The sequence below is a fragment of the Mytilus californianus genome, unplaced genomic scaffold (assembly GCF_021869535.1).
Source record: "Mytilus californianus isolate M0D057914Y unplaced genomic scaffold, xbMytCali1.0.p SCAF_12, whole genome shotgun sequence".
Lineage (NCBI taxonomy): Eukaryota > Metazoa > Mollusca > Bivalvia > Mytilida > Mytilidae > Mytilus > Mytilus californianus.
Window position 1 is genome coordinate 53,051,775 of NW_026262604.1, and position 19,391 is coordinate 53,071,165.

Consider the following 19,391-nt stretch of genomic DNA (forward strand, 5'->3'; position numbering starts at 1 on the left):
AGAATGTTCTTGTATATAGAATATATTGTTTTTGTGTGAAACAGTCTGTCTGTCTATCAATATGTCATATTTGCAGTGATATCAATTTTTGTCCAGATAATATGGAACGCCACAGCTGCCTTATGATAACGGTAATCACATCATTAAGGGTTGAGATATAACATGAAGCAATTTTTCTATACTATTACGACATTTGACTGTACTACTCTGTCAATTTGCTATATCACTAAGATAAACTCATATACTATAAAGACGTTTTGATATGATATGGAGGTACCTTTTCATACTATTCTGTCATTTTACTTTGTCATGAAGATACTCTCTTATACTATGAAGACATCTTGGTATAACACGGAGCTACGTTTTCATACTGATTAGTCATTTTACTATACTATTATGGAACATTGCTATGTCATAAAGATACATTTTATTCTATAAAGACATCTTAATATAACACTGAGCAACTTTTTCATACTATTTTGTCACGTCACTATACTATTATGTCATGTAATTATCTTAATACGATAAATTTGTATACTATACAATCATCTCGATATAACATGGAACAACTTTTTCATACTATTCTGTCATATTACTATCTTACGACGATAAAGTCGTATACTGCAAAGACATCTTGATATAATATGGAGCCGCCCTTTTCATACTAGCTTATCACCTCACTATGCTATTCTGAAAGATTACTATATCATAATGATACATTTTTATGCTACAATGTATAAATACGTATTGATATAACAGTAATGCTGAACAAGGAATATAAAAAAGGTGTTTCTTGTTTTGTTTATGTAGAACTTAATAAATTCGAGGCGAATATGGCATGTAAACAATTGACTCCCCCCTTTTCATATGAAAAAGTCCATAACTCTGGAAGGAAAAATCAAAATTTCACCAACAATTATACAGACCATTACACAACAGTGTAAAGTTTGAAGTTCATTTTCATAGTGATAACATGCTTAATTTAGGATTTGATAGTTTTTGTTATAAAGTTCACTTATTCAGGTAACAGGCCTATGCAATAACTTTTGATAAGAAATGATACTTATATAATTTCTCATCTGCTAAAAGTTGTATGCCCATGTAATCTACACTTTTTATGGACCTACAACTTTCTCACAATGTTGATGCCTTTCTTTTGCAAAATAAATTGCTATTAATATTAACTGTTATCCTGTTGAGTATATAGTCAACATTACAAACATTTGAATTTTATCACTGTAAAAATATGCCAGTGGCTCTACAAACGAAAAATTCGTACGATTAGCCGCCAGTCGTCAGTTGTGCGGCTCCTGGTATAAATACCAGGAATTTTGTCGTACTAAAATTCATTAACTGCGACGATTGGTCACCAATTTAAAAGATAATTGACAAAGGTCAAAGTGAAAAAAACTTACTTTATTTCTTTTTAAGTTATTGAAAGCTATTGATTTCCAGAAGGAATTAAGAAATATGTATTCTAGACATATGTTTAAAGAAGTGTGAGCAAGACACTGTGTTACTTTACCGAAAATCTTTAAAAACAATATTAGGGAAATAATATTTACATTTACATGTAGTAAAAATTCATTTCATTACTGAATTTGTAATTTTCCCCAAATCTGTGCAGCTCAAAAACAACAAGGTCCCGTTTTTCAGCTGCTGCCTGTTTAAATTGTTGGCTTGTGTTTAATGCATTGCATTCAGTGTTGATTTTCTTACTAGTATAATATCTTGTTTTTACGCTTTCATGGTATGAACGGGTTAATTGGTAGGAATAGTTTCTTAAGGTAGACAAATGCTATCCTTTTTTTCTGTATAAAACATTTATTCCTTTTTAAAAAGTTTTTTTATACGCCTGTCAAATTTTGACGGGACGTATTATGGTATACAAATGTCCGTCTGTCCGTCGTAAACATGTCGCACCGTATCTTGAGAATGACTTACTTGATTAACTTCAAACTTTATTATGATAGTCTAACGGTGTGTATACTTTTTGGTTAAATTTAGATTTTTTTAGCACCGTATCTTGAGAATGCCTTGCCTGATTAACATTGTTTTATAAAAAGACCATAAACCCACTTATTCATGGTATGGTATCAATATTTCTGACCTGACACTACGTTCTTTTTATTGCTTAATTCTTTAGAATTTAATATGCAATGTTTCGGGTTCTTTCGGGAGTATTCCCAGGTAAACCCTCATCAGAGGCCGACCTTTAGCTATTTATTTCGTATCTAGTATCATAGATAGATGTGTGTCTGTTTCATAACAGTTTTTTTTTTATTTAATTTATTAACTACACGTGCATATAGGTCTACGTTGTAGCTAGTCTTTTTACAGACTAAAGAAACTGACCAAGTAGATCAGCACCTTTGGTTAATTATTCATATATATAATGAAAAGACTTATTGTCTTTATTCTCGTAATCTAATCTATCATAAATCTACACGAGATCTAATGGTTAGTAGTTATCAGTGCTATACTGTTGAATTCACACTAGACTGCCGTGTATGTTTTAACACCTATTTGATAATATACCAATGTCTCCATGTTTAACAATTGAAGAGGTTTGTGTAGATACCATGTCGGGTCTATGCATGAATATAACAGGAACCATTCTGTTTTCCCTTGTAGGTGATCTCTTGAAATAAATCGGCATCACGTCTTTTTACATCTGTTTCACAGTATAATGATTGTATACTAAAGCCTCCCGTGGTGGGGTATTGTGAATCAATGTCTTCGGCTTAATGATTAATTATCATGTTGCCAATATTCTTATTGTTTTTTAAACCAATATCTGGTTTGGATTTAGATAGTTTGTTTTTTTTTTTTAGTTTTTTTGTTTTTTTTTTTGTTTTTTTTTTTGTTTTTTTTTTTGTTTTTTGGCAATCGGATCTTTCCGAAATATATACCAAATTTTGTTATTACCATGTTAAGATATTCAAGATATTTCTGCCACTTGTTTTCTAATATTTGGTTTCTTTCGAAGTTGCTGTCTGCATCTATGCTAACTCAGCCCAACTGTATTTGTTAGGGAGGAGTCCGCAAGACATTTACACTTTAGACCGTATTTCTACGTTTATCTTATAAGTACATGTTGCTATTGATTCTAAGAATTCTCGTACCTTCAGAAGGAATGAAAACAATGTACTATTTCAAATAGTTGTTCACTTTGTTCACCTTCTTCATTAAATATATTAAATCCATCAATTCTCATTCTTTAGTGGAATTTAATATTATTTTCGTAGGGTATTTCTCTGTTTTATGTCTATAATTATGGTTAAATATAGCAATATCAGATATTTCCAGGGAGGCAACTCTGCCCATTGAAACGCCAACGATCTGTTGCTAGTATAATAGTATTACTTTCGTTGTTCATTGACAATCATATTTATTTGTTATTAATTTCCATGTAACCTTCAACGGCTTGACATAATAATTATTATCGATATTAGTTGCTTAACGTCCTGTTGCCAATATTTCATGTATGTTTAGGACTGTGATATAGTGATGACATAAGGTTGTTTGCTAGTATAATAGTATAACTTCCATAGTTCGTTGACAATCATATTAGTTGTAGTTAGTTTCCATGCTACCTTCTAAGGTTTGACATGATACAGCGATAAATTAACGATTTTTGGTTGCTTAGCATCCAGTGGCAAATATTTCATGTATGTTAGGGAATATGATATAGTGATGACATAAGGTTGTTTACTAGTATAATAGTATAACTTCCATAGTTCATTGACAATCATATTAATTTGTAGTTAGTTTCCATGCTACCTTGTAAGGTTTGACATGATATAGCGATAAATTAAAGATTTTTAGCTGCTAAGCATCCAGTGGCAAATATTTCATGTATGTTTAGGACTATGATATAGTGATGACATAAGGTTGTTTGCTAGTATAATAGTACAACTTCCATAGTTCATTGACAATCATATTAGTTTGTAGTAAGTTTCCATGCTACCTTCTAAGGTTTGACATGAAACAGCGATAGATTAAAGATTGTTGGTTGCTTAGCCTCCAGTGGCAAATATTTCATGTATGTTTAGGACTATGATATAGTGATTACATAAGGTTGTTTGCTAGTATAATAGTATAACTTCCTTAGTACATTGACAATCATATTAGTTTGTAGTTAGTTTCCATGCTACCTTCTAAGGTTTGACACGTTACAGCGATGAATTATTGATTGTGGTTACTGAAAGTCCAGTGACAAATATTTCATGTATGTTTTAGACGATGCTATATATAGTGATAACATAAGGTTGTTTGCTAGTATAATAGTATAACTTCCATAGTTCATTGACAATCATATTAGTTTGTAGTTAGGTTTCATGATACCTTCTAAGGTTTGACATGATACAGCATCCAATGGCAAATATACCATGTATGTTTAGGACTATGATATAGTGATGACATAAGGTTGCTTGCTAGTATAATAGTATAACTTCCATAGTTCATTGACAATCATATTAGTTTGTAGTTAGTTTCCAGGCTACCTTCTAAGGTTTGACATGATATAGCGATAAATTAACGATTGTTGGTTGCTTAGCATCCAGTGGCAAATATTTCATGTATGTTTAGGACTATGACATAGTGATGACATAAGGTTGTTTACTAGTATAGTAGTATAACTTCCATAGATCATTGACAATCATATTAGTTTGTAGTTAGTTTTCATGATACCTTCTAAGGTTTGACATGATACAGCGATAAATTAAAGTTTGTTGGTTGCTTAGCATCCAGTGGCAAATATTTCATGTACGTTTAGAACTATGATACATATAGTGGTGAAACAAGGATGTTTGCTAGTATAATAGTATAACTTCCATAGTTCATTGACAATCATATTAGTTTGTAGTTAATTTTCATGATACCTTCTAAGGTTTGACATGATACAGCGATAAATTAAAGTTTGTTGGTTGCTTAGCATCCAGTGGCAAATATTTCATGTATGTTTAGAAATATGATACATATAGTGGTGGAACAAGGTTGTTTGCTAGTATAATAGTATAACTTCCATAGTTCATTGACAATCAAATTATTGTAATTAGTTTCCATGCTACCTTCTAAGGTTTGACATGAAACAGCGATGAATTGAAGATTTGTTGGTTGCTTAGCATCCAGTGGCAAATATTTCATGTATTTTTAGGACTATGATATAGTGATGACATAAGGTTGTTTGCTAGTATAAAAGTATAACTTCCATAGTTCATTGACAATCATATTAGTTTGTAGTTAGTTTTCATGCTACCTTCTAAGGTTTGACATGATACAGCGATGAATTGAAGATTTGTTGGTTGCTTAGCATCCAGTGGCAAATATTTCATGTATGTTTAGGACTATGATATAGTGATGACATAAGGTTGTTTTGCTAGTATAATAGTATAACTTCCATAGTTCATTGACAATCATATTAGTTTGTAGTTAGTTTCCATGCTACCTTCTGAGGTTTGACATGATTCAGCGATGAATTAAAGATTTGTTGGTTGCTTAGCATCCAGTGGCAAATATTTCATGTATGTTTAGAACTATGATACATATAGTGGTGAAACAAGGTTGTTTGCTAGTATAATAGTATAACTTCCATAGTTCATTGACAATCATATTAGTTTGTAGTTAGTTTCCATGCTACCTTCTAAGGTTTGACACGATACAGCGATGAATTATTGATTGTGGTTACTTAAAGTCCAGTGACAAATATTTCATGTATGTTTTAGACGATGATATATATAGTGATAACACAAGGTTGTTTGCTAGTATAATAGTATAACTTCCCTTAGCTAGTTCATTTACAATCATATCAGTTTGTAATTATTTTCCATGTTACCTTCTTAGGTTTAACATAGTGATGAATTATTGATTGTTGATTGCTATACGTCCAATTGCAAATATTTCAAGTATGTTTAAGGACTATGTTGACATAAGGTTGTTTGCTAGTATAATAGTATAACTTCCATGTTTCAGTCAAATATGATTCGGTATCATTTTCCAATATATATATATATATATATCAGTGTCTTGTATGTTATATGCATACATTTTGTTTCTGTATTATTTTATTTTATTTTTATTCATTACTTTATTGTTTCAGGTATATCTTTGTTTCATATGTAAATAGTGATAGCTATATAGTAGATCTATGTTATTTACATAACTAGTTACATGTATATTGTATAAGATGTACAGTGTTATATACATAAAGAAAGATGTACAGTATTATATACATATAGAATTGTATACTATTACATTGTGCATATAGTATAGTGTTTTATAAAAAGACCATAAACCCACTTATTCATGGTATGGTATCAATATTTCTGACCTGACACTACGTACTTTTTATTGCTTAATTCTTTAGAATTTAATATGCAATGTTTCGGGTTCTTTCGGGAGTATTCCCAGGTAAACCCTCATCAGAGGCCGACCTTTAGCTATTTATTTCGTATCTAGTATCATAGATAGATGTGTGTCTGTTTCATAACAGTTTTTTTAATTTAATTTATTAACTACACGTGCATATAGGTCTACGTTGTAGCTAGTCTTTTTACAGACTCAAGAAATTACAGAGGTCAGAAATATTGATACCATACCATGAATAAGTGGGTTTATGGTCTTTTTATAAAACAGATTGCTTAAAAGCGTATTATATCACATTATGATATCATATAATTCACGAACTATTGTTACATGAAAATTATCTAATCCTAGATTTCACAAAACAGATTTTTAAAAAGGATACTGTTCCCGGTAGAAACAACAAAGACATTAAATAATATACAACCCTTTAAACTACAAAAGGACCTATATGAACCTCGTTAAAACAAAACTATGGATATCCTTGAGTGTATAACTCAAAGGAGAATAAAATCAAGGCAGCAGTAGTTTACATATGTTCAAATCTCGTGAATAGACAATTTAAGGTAACAAAAAAAATCTGAGGGAATTGCAAGCACTCCAAAAGGAGACCGTTTGCGTCGACATAGTGAGCGTCTCTTGATATGCATACAGGACCCGCCATGCGAATCCACATTCAGTCAAATTTTTGCAATCGGAAATAAAACACAATCGGTAAAATTACAGATCAGAAAACTAAACTGTATCGTAAGATAAGTAAGAGACATTCTCTAAGTAGCGGTACGCGGAAGGCTTATAATAGCTTCTTAACGGTCTTAAGAAGCCCACGCATTAAATCTGTCTCACACGATTAAAAGAACAAGCAAGGCTGTTGATAAAAATAAGAACCAAATATAATAAATATAACTTTCTGATGGTATCAGTTTAAGAGGAATTATTGCTTGACACATCGCTTGTCCATTAAAACGGTATCAGTGAAAAATAAACATTAAGTCCATTATCTAAACCCTTACTTAGTACATATCAGCGTTTGTTACATTTAACTTATCAAAGCTTTAAAACCCATTAAGCGGTCAGACATTTTATATCGATTACGTTCTTTGAAATAATATGAATAATAAAGGAAGCATTTCAAAACTATTCAGGGAAAAAAAAACTATTCTGTATAATTATTATACAAAAAATCAGCTCTGAATGTACGGTATCCTCCTGAAATTAAGGGGGAATAAGTCGTGATCATGAATTATAATGTAATATAAAAAGTAAAATCAGTAAAGTTTATCTGTTTTCTGATAACAAACAGGTGTAGCTCCTACTTAATCTGTTACTTTGCCAGTCGTCAAATGACTTTATTTTGCCTTTTTAACATTTTCTGGCGTACAAAATTTCAATCCTTGTATCTATGATGAGTTTATTTAGCTAACCCAAAGACGCTAACAAATTCATAAACCGTCAGTACATTTAATTATCTCACCCTTACATATGACCAGTTATGAAACTTCGATATGAAAATCTACATTTAAGGAGTACAGGGTAGACAGAACCGTTACATTAATTTACACCACACAGGCAAAAAAAGGCAGCATCACAACAAAAAAGAACAAACAACTTATAATTACTTAAGAAAATGTGAATGTGACCTACCGAATAAGACTTATCTCCGGGTTTGTACTTACATGAGCAACAAGACAGGTGCCACATGTGGAGCAGGATCTGCTTACCATTTTGAAGCACCTGAGATAACCCCCTGTTTTTTTTGTGGGGTTCATGTGGCTCAGTCTTTAGTGTTCTATGTTGTGTTTTGTGTACTGTTGTTTGTTTTTTTTTATGCCATGACGTTGTCAGTTTATTTTCGACTTACCAGTTTGAATGTCCCTTTGGTATCTTTCACCTCTCTTTTAGTTTGAGTGACTTTTGTTTCTATAGTTTTGAGATATACTCGTATGTACATATAGAAAATTGGTTGATTTTCATAACGCTGAAGATATTTTGCTGGCTAAATAGAGATTCAGTAAGACCTGTGTCGATGTTAATAAACATGTAGAAATAGTGGAAAAATTAATACCCATCAGCAACCAAATCCAGGGGAAAATTAACTCTGTTGGACATGAGGTAATCAGTTGTTTTTCATATACATGTACTTTTATTATCATATAGCTAAGAATATATAAAATGGTATGAATAATAAAGCCAATTTGACATAGATAAGCCTTACACGTATTCATAAGTGAATGTTCTACAAAGAAAACTAATTTATCCACGAACGAGTGCAAGACGGAGACAATCAAATCCCTACATTAAAAACCGGAAACAAAAAAAACCAAAACTAACCATAAATAAAAAATAATGAAAACCAACCAGAATGAACACTCACTCAATGTATGGCTATTAGAAGTCAAAAAGAATTACGCAAAATTTCATATACCTCACATTCGCGCAAGTGAAATTCACCATAGAGAATGTTCCTGTATATAGAATATATTGTTTTTGTGTGAAACAGTCTGTCTGTCTATCAATATGTCATATTTGCAGTGATATCAATTTTTGTTAAGATAACATGGAACGCCACAGCTGCCTTATGATAACGGTAATCACATCATTAAGGGTTGAGATATAACATGAAGCAATTTTTCTATACTATTACGACATTTGACTGTACTACTCTGTCAATTTGCTATATCACTAAGATAAACTCATATACTATAAAGACGTTTTGATATGATATGGAGTTACCTTTCCATACTATTCTGTCATTTTACTTTGTCATGAAGATACTCTCTTATACTATGAAGACATCTTGGTATAACACGGAGCTACCTTTTCATACTGATTAGTCATTTTACTATACTATTATGGAACATTGCTATGTCATAAAGATACATTTTATTCTATAAAGACATCTTAATATAACATTGAGCAACTTTTTCATACTATTTTGTCACGTCACTATACTATTATGTCATGTAATTATCTTATTACGATAAATTTGTATACTATACAATCAACTCGATATAACATGGAACAACTTTTTCATACTATTCTGTCATATTACTATCTTACGACGATAAAGTCGTATACTGCAAAGACATCTTGATATAATATGGAGCCACCCTTCTCATACTAGCTTATCACCTGACTATGCTATTCTGAAAGATTACTATATCATAATGATACATTTTTATGCTACAATGTATAAATACGTATTGATATAACAGTAATGCTGACCAAGGAATATAAAAAAGGTGTTTTTTGTTTTGTTTATGTAGAACTTAATAAATTCGAGGCGAATATGGCATGTAAACAATTGACTCCCTCCTTTTCATATGAAAAAGTCCATAACTCTGGAAAGAAAAATCAAAATTTCACCAACAATTATACAGACCATTACACAACAGTGTAAAGTTTGAAGTTCATTTTCATAGTGATAACATGCTTCATTTAGGATTTGATAGTTTTTGTTATAAAGTTCACTTATTCAGGTAACAGGCCTATGCAATAACTTTTGATAAGAATTGATACTTATATAATTTCTCATGTGCTAAAAGTTGTATGCCCATGTAATCTACACTTTTTATGGACCTACAACTTTCTCACAATGTTGATGCCTTTCTTTTGCAAAATAAATTGCTATTAATATTAACTGTTATCCTGTTGAGTATATAGTCAACATTACAAACATTTGAATTTTATCACTGTAAAAATATGACAGTGGCTCTACAAACGAAAAACTCGTACGATTAGCCGCCAGTCGTCAGTTGTGCGGCTCCTGGTATAAATACCAGGAATTTTGTAGTACTAAAATTCATTAAATGCGACGATTGGTCACCAATTTAAAAGATAATTGACAAAGGTCAAAGTGAAAAAAATTTACTTTGTTTCTTTTTAAGTTATTGAAAGCTATTGATTTCCAGATGGAATTAAGAAATATGTATTCTAGACATATCTTTAAAGAAGTGTGAGCAAGACACTGTGTTACTTTACCAAAAATCTTTAAAAACAATATTAGGGAAATAATATTTACATTTACATGTAGTAAAAATTCATTTCGTTACTGAATTTGTAATTTTCCCCAAATCTGTGCAGCTCAGAAAACAACAAGGTCCCGTTTTTCAGCTGCTGTCTGTTTAAATTGTTGGCTTGTGTTTAATGCATTGCATTCGGTGTTGATTTTCTTACTATTATAATATCTTGTTTTTTACGCTTTCATGGTATGACGTTTTGTTATGAACTGCCAAATGGGTCAAGTTTGTTCATGTACATCAAGTTGCTTTCACATCCCAGGAGTATCAAGGACGAGCGGGTTAATTGGTAGGAATAGTTTCTTAAGGTAGACAAATGCTATCCTTTTTTTCTGTATAAAACATTTATACCTTTTTAAAAAGTTTTTTATACGCCTGTCAAATTTTGACGGGACGTATTATGGTATACAGATGTCCGTCTGTCCGTCGTAAACATGTCGCACCGTATCTTGAGAATGACTTACTTGATTAACTTCAAACTTTATTATGATAGTCTAACGGTGTGTATACTTTTTGGTTAAATTTAGATTTTTTTAGCACCGTATCTTGAGAATGCCTTGCCTGATTAACATTAAACTGTACTCAGTTTTTTGTGGTGATGGTCGCAAGGTCTGTATCCTTTTGGTGAAATTTTAACCTTTCGTTTTAGTTTTATGGACTTTATTCAGTAAAAAAGGGGGGTTTCACGTCAAGCTGTATCTTGACAATGCCTTGCTTGATTAACTTCAAACTTTACACTGACGTTTTTAATGATAGTCTTATGGTTTATATAATTTTTGGTGAAATTTTGATTTTTCCGTCCAGAGTTAAACTAGTTTAACCCCGCCACATTCTGTATGAGCCTGTTCCAAGACTGAACCTGTAATTCAGTGGTTGTCGTTTGTTGCTATATATCATATTTGTTTTTCGTTCATTATTTTGTACATAAATCAGGCCGTTAGTTTTCTCGTTTGGATTGTTTTACATTTGTCATTTCGGGACCTTTTATAGCTGACTATGCGGTATGGGTTTTGCTCACTGTTGAAGGCCGTACGGTGACCAATAGTTGTTAATGTCTTTGTCAATTGGTCTCTTGTGGAGCGTTGTCTCATTGGCAATCATATCACATTTTCTTATTTTTATATTATTGACTTTTTTTATATATAAAGGGGGAGGCAATTTTTCACATGCCATATTCACCTCGAATTTATTAAATTCTACCTAAAAAAAATATCAATTCGTCTTTACAGCATAAAGATGTATCATTATGATATAGTAATCTGTCCGAATAGCATAGCGAGAAGATAAGATAGTAAGAAAAGTTGGCTTCATATTATATCAAGATGTCTTTGTAGTATACGACTTTATCGTCGTAAGATAGTAATATGACAGAATAGTATGAAAAATTTGCTCCATGTTATATCGAGATGATTGTATAGTATACAAATTTATCGTAATAAGATAATTACATAACATAATAGTATAGTGACGTGACAAAATATTATGAAAAAGTTGCTCAATGTTATATTAAGATGTCTTTATAGAATAAAATGTATCTTTATGACATAGCAATCTCCCATAATAGTATAGTAAAATTACCAATCAGTATGAAAAGGTAGCTCCGTGTTATATCAAGATGTCTTCATAGTATACAAAAGTATATTCATGACAAAGTAAAATGACAGAATAGTATAAAAAGGTAACTCCGTGTTATATCAAAACGTCTTTATAGTATATACATTTATCTAAGTGATAAAGCAAATTGACAGAGTAGTACAGTCAAATGTCGTAATAGTATAGAAAATTTACTTCATGTTATATCTCAACCCTTAATGATATGATTATCGTTATCATAAGGCAGCTGTGGCGTTCCATAAGATAACATTCTAATGTAACTAGGAAATGATTTCTTTTCCGTAAGATCGTAATGGCTGTAATAATCATTACAACAAATGATCAAGTGCAAAAGATTTTAAGATCATCATCATCTTCAGTTTTATATTAATATTCTATTATTTTGATATAGGTTTATGATGTACGTTGATCGAGTAATCATTTAGCCGGTTGATTGTGGATGCATGTGCTTGAAGAAATACTTTGTAAAATGCAACTAACGCAAAGTACAAATGTATAATACGTTTGCTAGTTAAACCCCCTAGTTTTAATAACAATTAATACTACAGGGAGGAACCGCCTCGACGGTCTCTTGGTAGCGTATTCGCCTCGAGTGCGGGATGTCGTGGGTTCGAACCCAAGCCGGGTCAAACCAAAAACTTTAAAATTGATAGTTGCTGCTTCTCTAGGTCTGCTAAGCACGTGGCATTAAGGAGTAAAAGCAAAGCCTGGTAGGCTCAAAGTCAAGGTGATATGTCTTCCTGCGGACTGTTACATTGTGAACTAGCACGTTAAAAATCCGGCTCAGCGTGTCGGTCTAGTACAAAACAGGGTAAATATTCATAATACATTGGCATCTGCTCGTTCTGAGTATGTATTTAATTTGCCGCTGGACGTTAAGCAGCCATCCATCATCATCATACTACAGGGAGGAATCTTAGTGTCATTGTTAGCGCTAAGGGACAACTATTAGTGCAATAAAATATTTGAAGTTTGAAAAAAAAATATAGAGATAAGTGGATTTATTGTGTAATTGAGTTTATAAATCAATGAACTATACCCCTTAATCCTTTAGTCCTTCTTATTTTATTCCAAACTAACTGAAATTACAACGATGTCGTTCATGTAGTATGATATGCCTTGCATTTTTCAAACCTCAACCATCAATAAATATTTGTGATTTTTTTTTCTATTGTTAACACAATTATGCCACTATACAGTTAAAAGGTTTTCATTATATTGAATTATTAAAGTTTCATTATACAAACAATCCCAAAAAGAACAAAATCAAATATCATATTACTGATGAAAAGTAGTAATACAGATTTTTTGCATGAGAAATTCGCGATGTTATCGAGTTTTATCATATATGTATACATATATAACCATTCTATATGATTTCAAAATCTTTATATATCTAAACTACTACAGGACAATGCATTTGCTATCGGAAACCTTTGAGATATCATAAGAAAACACAGAACTTGGCAGGAGTGTTTTCCTCGAATAGAGCCATTTTATGGTGCGTATTCAAAAGCCTAATATAAGTGAAAAGTAAATGAATAAAAAGACCTTTCAACATTTCATTCACGCACAACAGTGGTAACAAAACTTTGATTGACGAACCCCGGGGAGGGTTCTTTCGCCTTTATTCGTTTATCCCACCCGTGGCAAGACCAACATTGCTTCTACACATAATTGCTATTCGATTATATAATTTTGTAACGTCTCTTTGTGTGAATTAATGCTCATAATGGCTAATTATAAAATAATAATCAATGCACTTGTCGTTTAAAAGTAGATGTCACACTTACTGAAGTCACGAAAATGTTGCAAAATAAATATTAAAAATGAGGAAGTATGAAATGTTTGAAACCAGTACATTTTTATAAGAACAAAACATGAATCAAAAATATATACACATGGAGTAGCTGGATAGCCAAAACATTAATCATTTTTTTTTTAATTTTGGTCGAGTGAAATTTTTTAAGAATTTATATTAATGTGATGCCATGCCATTTTGATTGAAATCCTGTAAAGGAAATTTGCTTCTTACAATTTTGTGGAATGATATGTTTTATTACAGTTCTTAGTTTTTGGCATTTGTCATCCAGTAAGCATTTACGCAATTGGCAAAATCCTAATATGTAAACATAAGGCCAGGGGAGATAAAAAAAAAAAGGACGATGAAATATCCCCTTTTTGTAGTACCCAGAACTTTGGTTCTGCAAGGCAAATGCAGAAAAGGTTTAATTGAACTTTTGAAATATTCGAAATCATATAAGATTTAGAAATGTATCGTTATCATGCAAAGCGGTGATTCGTTGTTTATGTTACGCAATGCCTTTCGTCCTTTTTGGCTTTATTAACTCTTCAAAATTTCAATGTGCGAAGTGTTGGATTTTCAAATTTTTTGTCCTCGAGCATCACTGAAGATACATTTATTGTTCAAATGTGCATCTGGCGCAGTAAAAATTGGCACCGGTACTGTTTAAAGGAGTACCCAACACTTCGACTAGAATAAATTTGGCTCGTTAAATTTTCATTAAACTTTGACAAATACACTTTGACCTGCTAACAAAACTATGAAAATTTCAAGACATTTGAACCACACAATTTACAGAAATAATTTCATTGGATAGATAGCAGTTTGACGAACAATAATTTTGATAATTGAGAAGCTTGATTTCTCCTTACTATTGTATGTGATTAAAACGTTCAGCTGATTTTTAAAGAGTTAACTTTTTTTTAGATGTTCTGAATCCTCTTACACGAAATAAGATTTTTTAATAGTAATGTTACTGAAAATGCTGACAAATATAAAGACAATCTTGTTTTAATATGGTATGAATATTTATTTTTTTCCCTGTCACATAATATTTATATATGATATAAAAGAAATTGTAAAGTAATTACAGCCATTCTAACAAACAAAACTAAACTGAAGTAGGTGATTTAAGTTTTTATTCTGCAGACGATCCGACTTATTATGTTCGATTCCTTGTTATTTCTCATACCTTTTAAAGTGTATGTAGTTTCATTTGTTTCATCCTCCTACTTGGAATTATAAAATAACCTGGTCATAAGAATAATGTGTTTTGTTTCGATTTTGATATAGTATAAACATAAGAAGATGTGGTATAAATGCCAATGAAACAACTCTCTACCAGAGACCAAATGACATAGAAGCTAACAAGTATATGTCACCGTACGGACTTCAACAATGAGCAAAAACCATACCGCATAGTCAGTTATAAGAGGCCCCGAAATGACAAATGTAAATGCCAGATTTATGTAATAAACAATAAACGAAATACAAACATGGTATACAGCAGCAAACGACAAGTTCAAACACTGAATTACAGGCTTCTGACTTGTGGCAAGCGCCCAACCCTCCCCCTAATAGTGTTATTTATTCTGTTTACAGCAATAAAATGTAATGATGTTGACCCTGTCATTAGGATCCTAGCAGATATGGGACTTTCATTTGATTATGCAAGTAAGGTAATCGAACTTGTTTTTGATAATCAAGTCATGGCTAATGAAAATGTTTAACCATGATTTGCTAATAATTTGGGACATTTACATGTAAACAAAACAACTGCATAATGACTAATAATAGAACATAGTTTACTACGAGCATCACTGAAGAGACATTTATTATCGAAATGTGCATCTGGTTCAGAAAAATTGGTACTGTTAATGTTTTTACAGCAGGAAACCCAATGAATTTGAAATGCTTGTTTCTGTCAAACATGAAGACAATTGTTTACGTATTTAATTTTGTGAGTAGTGTCTTTATAAATCAGCATATATCAAGTCCTAACAAACTATTTTGTTTGCTGCATTGGTGTAAGCAAACATTTACAAACATTTACAGAAGAATGAAATTCAGTTTCATAATTGGAAATATATTATATTGGTTTGAAGATACTAGTAAAAACTTATTGAAGATACCAGGCTTATAATGTGTTACCCAACACGCGCGTTTTGTCTACATATGACTCATTAGTGGCGCTCGAATAAAAGTTCGAAGGTCAGATAAAACATGAAGCTGAAGAGCATTAACAGCCAAAATATTCAAAATTGTCAAAATACTGCAAAGGCAATATATACCCGGAGGTAGAACACCTGAGTAATCAATATAAAACACAGAACTATACTTTATACTTATCAATGTAACTTACAGATTGAGATACAGAAGATATTAGACCTTGGAGTTGATCCATCAAGGTTAATTTACGCCAACACATTCAAACAATCATCATTTCTCAAATTTGCGGTTGAAAATGGTGTTTCTTTGATGCCATTCGATTGTGAGGATGAACTAGAAAAGATCAAGAAAGAATACCCAGAGGCAAAGTATGTAATATTTGCATTTAAAAAAAAAAATCTTTTGATAATGTTAACTCAATCTTCAAATACATGCAAAATATGTTAAATGTGTATAGTATGGAGGTTTCTACATAAACATTTCTATCAAAACTCTTTATCGTTTACCGTTTTTGACTTATTCGAATTTAATTCTACTGTCAGGGTCAAATAATTATGATCTTTATTTTAATTGACAAATTGGGTTGGATATGATCGTTTGAAGAAAAGATTATAAAAAATTGTACAAGTTATAAACAATTTTTTTTTTTATTCAGACTTTGATTTGAATAATGATATGAATGGAATGTATGTGGGCTGGTTGTGCTTGGTGTGGCTTAACAGCGGGTTGCAATAACAAAATCAAAAGACGTCTACAAACCTAAAAAAGAAAATTGTTTTATTACAAAACTGGGTTTTTATTTGTAGATTGGTGCTTAGAATCAGTCCACAATCAAACTACAAGGTGACATTTCACCTAGGAAGAAAATGTGGATGCCATCCTTTGAGAGCATCGGAACTCTTGCAAGTTGCTATGAAACTCAAATTAAATGTGATTGGTGTATGGTAAGGCCATCAGGATACGATGTATAATCGCAAACAATTAACTAAAGTGCCAATAGGTATAGTTTGTTAAATGACATCTTATTCTACAAATACAGTGTGGCTTTCCCTTAATTTGTGAATATTTTTGTCTTGAATGAGCCTGTTTCACACGATTATCTTTCCTAAAGAAAAGTCAGGGTTTACATTAATTTATTGTGCAGTATATGTACTACAAAAACGAGCTGTGAGGTATACGTAAATGTGAAAGCATCCTAAATACACAAATAGACATCCGCATTTATGTACAGTGCAGTATTTTAAGTTATACAATGCCACGAATCTTGGCAAGTGGTCAATGAATTTAACAAAGAACATTAACAATCTTCTTCCGAAAGCCCTAAATTAAGCAATATTTATAATTAATTAAATTACTTGAATTAAATATCAACAAAACTGAATCATTCAATCAACCAAGTTTTGTTCACTTAGATATGTTTAATTTAACCCAGTTTATAAGCACTTACCTAAGGACTTAAAAGTCCCCCATCACAGTACAGACGCACTGTTACATTCAGTGATATTTGCATTGTTTAATCTCCTTAAAAGCAAACATTAATATACCATTACTTTGAAAATGTGGATATGACTGTTACATTACAAACTTTTTGATGGTTGGTTTAAACTTAAAAGAAAGGTTTTTAGAGTTTGTTGTTTCTCGTGAACTCATTGAACATAATGTTCATGTTGGTCATATACATACGATCTGCTTATGGCCATTTAATGATAAATTGAATGCGTTAATGATGCCTCTGAATTTCATAACATTAGAAAACTCTGTAAGTTCTAAGGAAGTCATTTTGTACGTTAGATAGAAGATATCAATACGGGAGGGGATTTTTATAAATAAACTTAACACTCAATGCGTTTTGTTAAGTTAGTAGTTCATGAAAGTTGAGTAACAATCACCAAATTCAACATATAGAATCAAGACCGAATACAATCTGAATAAAATGGTTTATAGTTTTGAGATTTTCTCAATTTTCTAACAATAATTTCGTATGAATCTTTTAAAACCTAGTTTCTATGTTGGGAGATGTTGTCTAGAAATAGGAGCTTTCGAGTCAGCAATTGAGCAGTCACGAAAAGTATTTGACATTGGATTGGCTATGGGATTTAACATGCACCTCTTGGACATAGGTGGTGGCTTTCCTGGACAGAAAATACAAAATGTGGAAACGAACATTACTTTTGAAGAGGTAAAGCTAAGAAAACATTGACATCTTAACGACTTATGTTATGTGATAAAGACAGTATGGATTCTATTCTCATTGTTTATTATATACCAATATTTTTTGTAAGTCTTAGTTTAAACGGATTTAAAGGTAAAGGTCAAAGAAATCTTATTGTAATACTTATGAATTATTTCCAGTATCAATACTTCATCAATATATATATATATATATATAGGTTTGAACGTTGTTTTCAATTTAGACCTCTCACAAGACATCTTCGTTCAACGAAACATTCTTTTGATAATGTTACCTTCCAAATCATAGAACTCAACACCGAGTGGGACACCACGGCGAGAAGGAGAAGAGAAAATTTTTGGATCCACCAACTCCACACTTTAGAACCTGATGGTCTTAACGAAAATGATGAGAAAAGATACAGGAAAGATAAAGAATAATTTAGTACACAGCATCGTCCTTTTTATCCTGTAATATTGGCCAATGGACGTTGCTAACTTCAACTACCAATTTTGTAAAAATCTTGAACTTCATCCAAATTATGTATTATTTTCAAGGCAGCTAAATTCAAGTGCAACATATACATTGAGCTACAAAAGTTTCTTATCATCTACATCCGATTTCACCTGGATAGATGCACGCTTGATAAAGCTAGTTAGTCTAGCGAAATATTGCGTTTATTTTCATCATTTTGTAAATATTTTAAACATTCTTATATTTACATACTAAATAGTGTGTTAAAATTACATTGTTAGGCAATCTATAATTTTATTTGTGTAATTGAATTAATCTCTGTACTGATTAATCCACACTCCCATAGATTTGTATGTCATGTGCTGCTATTTATAGGCACTTATATATATATTCTGTTCATTTGTATATGTTTTCTATATTTCATCATACTTCTACAGACTTACATAAAAAGTTACGTAAACAACATGTATTCTGAACCGTTTCATAGATTATAAACAGTATGAACTACCAATCTATCTTAGCTGGAGTGCTCGTATATATATGGCTAACGAAGTCGGAATTTAAATTTTAATTAGATTTTATGAACTACCACTCTTTACGCCATGTCCAGCGGCAAATGTTTCATTCATTTACAGAACGATATCATATTAATAATGAATTTAATAGATAAGTTATAAAAAGGGCCTACTAGGGTGAGAGACCGGTGGTATGTTAGAAATGGTAAGAAACTCTGGCTTGCAACAAGACATCTAAGGATCCCTCTAAATATTTTGATAAT

At 31.5% G+C, this 19,391-nt stretch overlaps 2 protein-coding genes across 2 annotated transcripts in view; one reads left to right on the forward strand and one right to left on the reverse strand.

Moving 5' to 3' along the window:
* Positions 1-16,234, reverse strand: part of LOC127721997 (ornithine decarboxylase-like) — a 90,385-nt gene extending 74,151 nt beyond the window's left edge. Inside the window, exon 1 of the mRNA XM_052228850.1 lies at positions 16,163-16,234. The gene's annotated coding sequence lies outside the window, so the exon portion shown is untranslated. The remainder of the gene's footprint in view (positions 1-16,162) is intronic.
* Positions 9,793-18,277, forward strand: LOC127721130 (ornithine decarboxylase-like). The gene is made up of 5 exons (XM_052227805.1): positions 9,793-9,842; positions 13,448-13,497; positions 15,403-15,479; positions 16,165-16,337; positions 17,950-18,277. Exons 1-5 carry the CDS (start codon positions 9,793-9,795, stop codon positions 18,167-18,169), a joined length of 570 nt encoding a protein of 189 aa, XP_052083765.1. The 3' UTR covers positions 18,170-18,277.
* The last annotated feature ends 1,114 nt before the right edge of the window (positions 18,278-19,391 follow it).